At 47.5% G+C, this 4,877-nt stretch overlaps 1 protein-coding gene across 1 annotated transcript in view; it reads right to left on the reverse strand.

Moving 5' to 3' along the window:
* XRCC1 (X-ray repair cross complementing 1) overlaps positions 1 to 4,877 on the reverse strand; it is a 26,147-nt gene that overhangs the window by 14,747 nt on the left and 6,523 nt on the right. The window contains exon 3 of the mRNA XM_028478316.1: positions 865 to 975. Within this exon, the coding sequence (XP_028334117.1) occupies positions 865 to 975 (111 nt within the window). The remainder of the gene's footprint in view (positions 1 to 864; positions 976 to 4,877) is intronic.

Genomic DNA, 4,877 nt, shown 5'->3' on the forward strand with positions numbered 1-4,877 from the left:
CGGAGCCTGTGCTCCGCAACGGGAGAGGCCACAACAGTGAGAGGCCCGCATACCGCAAAAAAAAAAAAAAAAAAAAAAAAAAAAAAAATAATAATAATAGTCCTCCTTCCGAGGGGAGTCTACATGACACATACTAACCACCGCAACCCACAGCCATTGCAGCGGACATCTAAGTGCTCAGACATGGCAGACCCGTAATACCTGTATCGTCTCTCTGCCCTACAGCTCTGCAAGACAGGAGCTGTTATTATCTCTATTTCACACGTAAGCAAATGGAGGCAGGAAGCGGTTGTGTCACTTCCCTGAGGTCACACAGCTGGCGGCCAGGCAGCCTGGCTGGGCTAAAACAAAGGTGTCAGCAGGGCTGCATTCCTTCTAGAAGTTCTGGGCGAGAATCGTTTTCTTGTCTTTTTTAAAATTATTATTAAAGCTTTTTTAAAAAATTAATTTATTTTATTTATTTTTGGCTGCGTTGGGTCTTCACTGCGGTGCGCGGGCTTCTCATTGCGGTGGCTTCTCTTGCTGCGGAGCACGGGCTCTAAGCTCGCGGACTCAGTAGTTGTGGAGCACGAGTTCTGGGACCAGAAGAAAAGGAGTTTTGCTCTCAAGCAGTGACTGAATGGTAGAACAAACAGGTGCCTCTGGTTGTTTCTGCAACCATGTTGCAATTTCAGCCAAATCCTTGCTGCATACAGCTTATCACCTGGGCCTGCTCTTTGTCTCCTGGAACCCTGGGCTCCTCCAGAGGGCCACCGCCAGGGTGGCTCGCCCCCAGCCTGGCCTGGCGCCTGGGGGGCCTGGGGCCCCGGTGGGGCCCGATGGGGGCAGGGATCAGCAGGGGGCCCACCTCAAGGCCCTGCTTACCTCGTAGTCCTGCTCCCCGGCGCCTCCAGCTGAGCTGCCCGCCAGCACCTCCACGAAGGCTGAGCCGTCATTCCCAATGTCCACGCTGTGTATCTGCTCCTCCTTCTCTAACTGCAGGGGAGGGAAAGCGCACTGTCAGTGCTGCTCTGCACCCCCCACAGCTCTCTGTGGGGCCTTGGAAGATGGATGACCCCTATCCGGGCCCCCTTGTCTCCTTGCAAAGTCAACTCGGTGACAGTGAAGATAGGGCTGAGTGGGGCTACTGCGTCCCCTGCACGCAGCACAGGGTGTAGAGTCAGAGCTCAAAAATATTCACCGACGGACTGCATAAGCTCCCACACCCACTTCCCTGACTCTGCCAGACTCGGCCGGATGGGCCGCTAACCCGCCACCATGGAGCTCTCCTTGGTGGCGCTATGCAGACGAATGGCACATCTGTCACCCCCAACCCCAATCACACAGGGCTCCGAGGAAGCTCCCTGAGGGTAGGGGTCGAGTCTGGTTTGGCTCACCACTGATTCCTGGGTTTGAGTCCCAGCTCTGGCACACGCTAGCTATATGGCCTTGTCAGCTCACCTCCTGGAGCCTCAGTTTCCTCATCTGTAAAGTGGGGATGGTCACCCTATCTAGGATTATGCACATAAATACTACGGCCTCAGGGCCTGGCATGTGGCAGGCACCCTGCCACTGCCAGTCAGGAGGCAATATTAGTCGCTGCTTGATGACTATTGTCAAAAGAAGGAAAGAGGGCTTCCCTGGTGGCGCAGTGGTTGAGAATCCGCCTGCCGATGCAGGGAACACGGGTTCGTGCCCGGGTCCGGGAAGATCCCACATGCCGCGGAGCGGCTGGGCCCGTGAGCCATGGCCGCTGGGCCTGCGCGTCCGGAGCCTGTGCTCCGCAACGGGAGAGGCCACAACAGTGAGAGGCCCGCATACCGCAAAAAAAAAAAAAAAAAAAAAAAAAAAAAAAATAATAATAATAGTCCTCCTTCCGAGGGGAGTCTACATGACACATACTAACCACCGCAACCCACAGCCATTGCAGCGGACATCTAAGTGCTCAGACATGGCAGACCCGTAATACCTGTATCGTCTCTCTGCCCTACAGCTCTGCAAGACAGGAGCTGTTATTATCTCTATTTCACACGTAAGCAAATGGAGGCAGGAAGCGGTTGTGTCACTTCCCTGAGGTCACACAGCTGGCGGCCAGGCAGCCTGGCTGGGCTAAAACAAAGGTGTCAGCAGGGCTGCATTCCTTCTAGAAGTTCTGGGGGAGAATCGTTTTCTTGTCTTTTTTAAAATTATTATTAAAGCTTTTTTAAAAAATTAATTTATTTTATTTATTTTTGGCTGCGTTGGGTCTTCATTGCGGTGCGCGGGCTTCTCATTGCGGTGGCTTCTCTTGCTGCGGAGCACGGGCTCTAAGCTCGCGGACTCAGTAGTTGTGGAGCACGGGCTTAGTTGCTCCGTGGCATGTGGGATCTTCCAGGACCAGGGCTCAAACCCGTGTCCCCTGCATCGGCAGGGGGATTCTTAACCACTGCGCCACCAGGGAAGCCCATTTCCTTGTCTTGTTTCCAGCTTCTAGAGGCCCCTGCGCTCCTCGGCTGTGGCCCCTTCCTCCATCTTTGGAGCCAGCAATGGCATTGCTCCAACCTCTGCTTCCGTCTTCACATCTCCTCTGACTCTGGTTCTCCTGCCTCCCTCCTTCCCTTATAAGGACCGTTGTGATTATGCTGCACATACACACCCCCCCGCCCCAATCATCCAGGCCAATCTCACCATCTCAAGATCCTCAGTTCATCACATCCACAAAGTTCCTTCTGCCACGTAAAGGACATATTCACAGGTTCTGGGATTAGGATGTGGATATCTACTGGGGGCATTATTCTGTCTACCACACTTAGCTAAGCTCTTCCTGGGCCAGGCATCACTGAATCCTCACAACCACCTTGGAAGGAAGGGTCTGTAACTCTCCCAGCTTTACAGATGGGGAAACTGAGGCTCAGACAGGTAAATAAATGGCTCACATGTCACACATATCTAGTGACTGGCAGAGAAATTCAGACCCAACTGCCTGACGACAAGCCAACACTGCTTCCCAATTCCCCAGTTTCAATCCTTGACATAAAAACTCAACAGCTTGGGAATTCCCTGGCGGCCCAGTGGTTCAGACTCCGAGCTTCCACTGCAGGGAGCAAGGGTTCGATCCCTGGTCAGGGAACTAAGATCCTGCATGCCGTGGGGCGTGGCTGAAAAAAAAAAAAAAAATCTCTGCCTCTCCCACATTTAAAGCATGGGGTCCTCCATCTAGTAGGATGTATATATTTGTATTTTAATGAATGGTTCTTATTTCATATACGACTCCTTCTACTTTAAACACACACATATACTCCCCTGTCTTTCTTCTGATAAATAAAAAATCTCTTATAAAAACATGGAAACAACCTAAATGCCCATCAGTTTATGAATGGATTCACACTGTATGATATTCCCTACAATGGAACAGTATTCAGCTGTAAAAAGGAATGAAGCACTGATCTAAGCTACAACATGTAGGAACCCCGAAAACCTGATGCTAAGTGAAAGGAGCCAGACACAATAGGCCACATATTGCATGGTCTTATTTATATAAATGTCCAGTATAGACAAATCCATAGAGACAAAAAGCACATCAGTGATACATACACACACTAGTATATATAAAGTAGAGAACCAACAAGGACGTACTGTATTGCACAGGGAACTATACTTCATATTTTGTAATAACCTATAATGGAAGAGAATCTGAAAAAAAATCTAAAACTAACAAAACATTATAAATCAACTATACTTCAATTTAAAAAAACCGGAGGGACTTCCCTGGTGGCGCAGTGGTTCATACTCCATGCTCCCAATGCGGGGAGCCCAGGTTTGATCCCTGGTCAGGGAACTAGATCACATGTGCATGCCGCAACTAAGAGTTCGCATGCCACAACTAAGGAGCCCGCCTCCGCAACTAAGGAGTTCACTGGCCTCAACTAAGCAGTCCACGTGCTGCAACTGAGAAGCCGCCTGCCACAACTAAGACCCAGCACAACCAAATAAAAATAAATAAATAAATGAATTTTTTAAAAGTTTAAACTAAAATAGTAATATATTTTTTCTTGAAGATTTAAAAATTAAAAAGAAGGTTAATATCAAGTGTTGATTTAAATGTACACCAGCAGTGTTAAATGCAGATTAATTCAGTAAATTCACTTGAGTGAAAAAAAATAAAATAACCAATTGAATTCCCTATTTTAAAAAAAGTACATTGGTGGTTGCCAGAGGCAACGTGGGGAGAGGGGAATAGGGAGTGATTGCTTAATGGTTTCCGGTTTCTTTTTGGGGTGATGAAAATGTTCTAGATTAGACAGCAGTAATGAATGCAGAACATTGTCAATATACTAAAAAACCCTGAATTGTACACTTTAAATGGTTAAAATAATGACCTTTACATTACGTGAGATGTGAATTTTACCTCAAGAAAAAAGACGTGAGTGTTCAGTAAGTATCAGCTGTTAGGAGAAAGGCTTAAGCACAAGATGAGTCATCTGTGGCCCAGGTCTGTGTGCACCTTTCCCAGGAAGACAGAATTCACGACAGTGGAAGAAATGAGACATGGAAGGCTTGCAAAGTCCCAGAGACATCTTATTTAAAAAACTGTTCCAAGACAAATATCATCTGATATTGCTTATATGACGAGTCTATTTAAAAAAAAAAAGATACAAACGAACTTATCTACAAAACAGAAACAGACTCACAGACTTAGTGAATGAACTTATGGTTGCGGGGGGGAAGGGGGGTGGGAGAGGGATAGACTGGGAGTTTGGGATTGACGTGTACACACTGCTATATTTAAAATAGATAACCAACAAGGACCTACTGTATAGCACAGGAAACTCTGCTCAATACTCTGTAATAACCTAAATGGGAAAAGAATTTGAAAAAGAATAGATACATGTATTTGTATAACTGAATCACTTTGCTGT

This window comes from Physeter macrocephalus, chromosome 17, assembly GCF_002837175.3.
Source record: "Physeter macrocephalus isolate SW-GA chromosome 17, ASM283717v5, whole genome shotgun sequence".
Lineage (NCBI taxonomy): Eukaryota > Metazoa > Chordata > Mammalia > Artiodactyla > Physeteridae > Physeter > Physeter macrocephalus.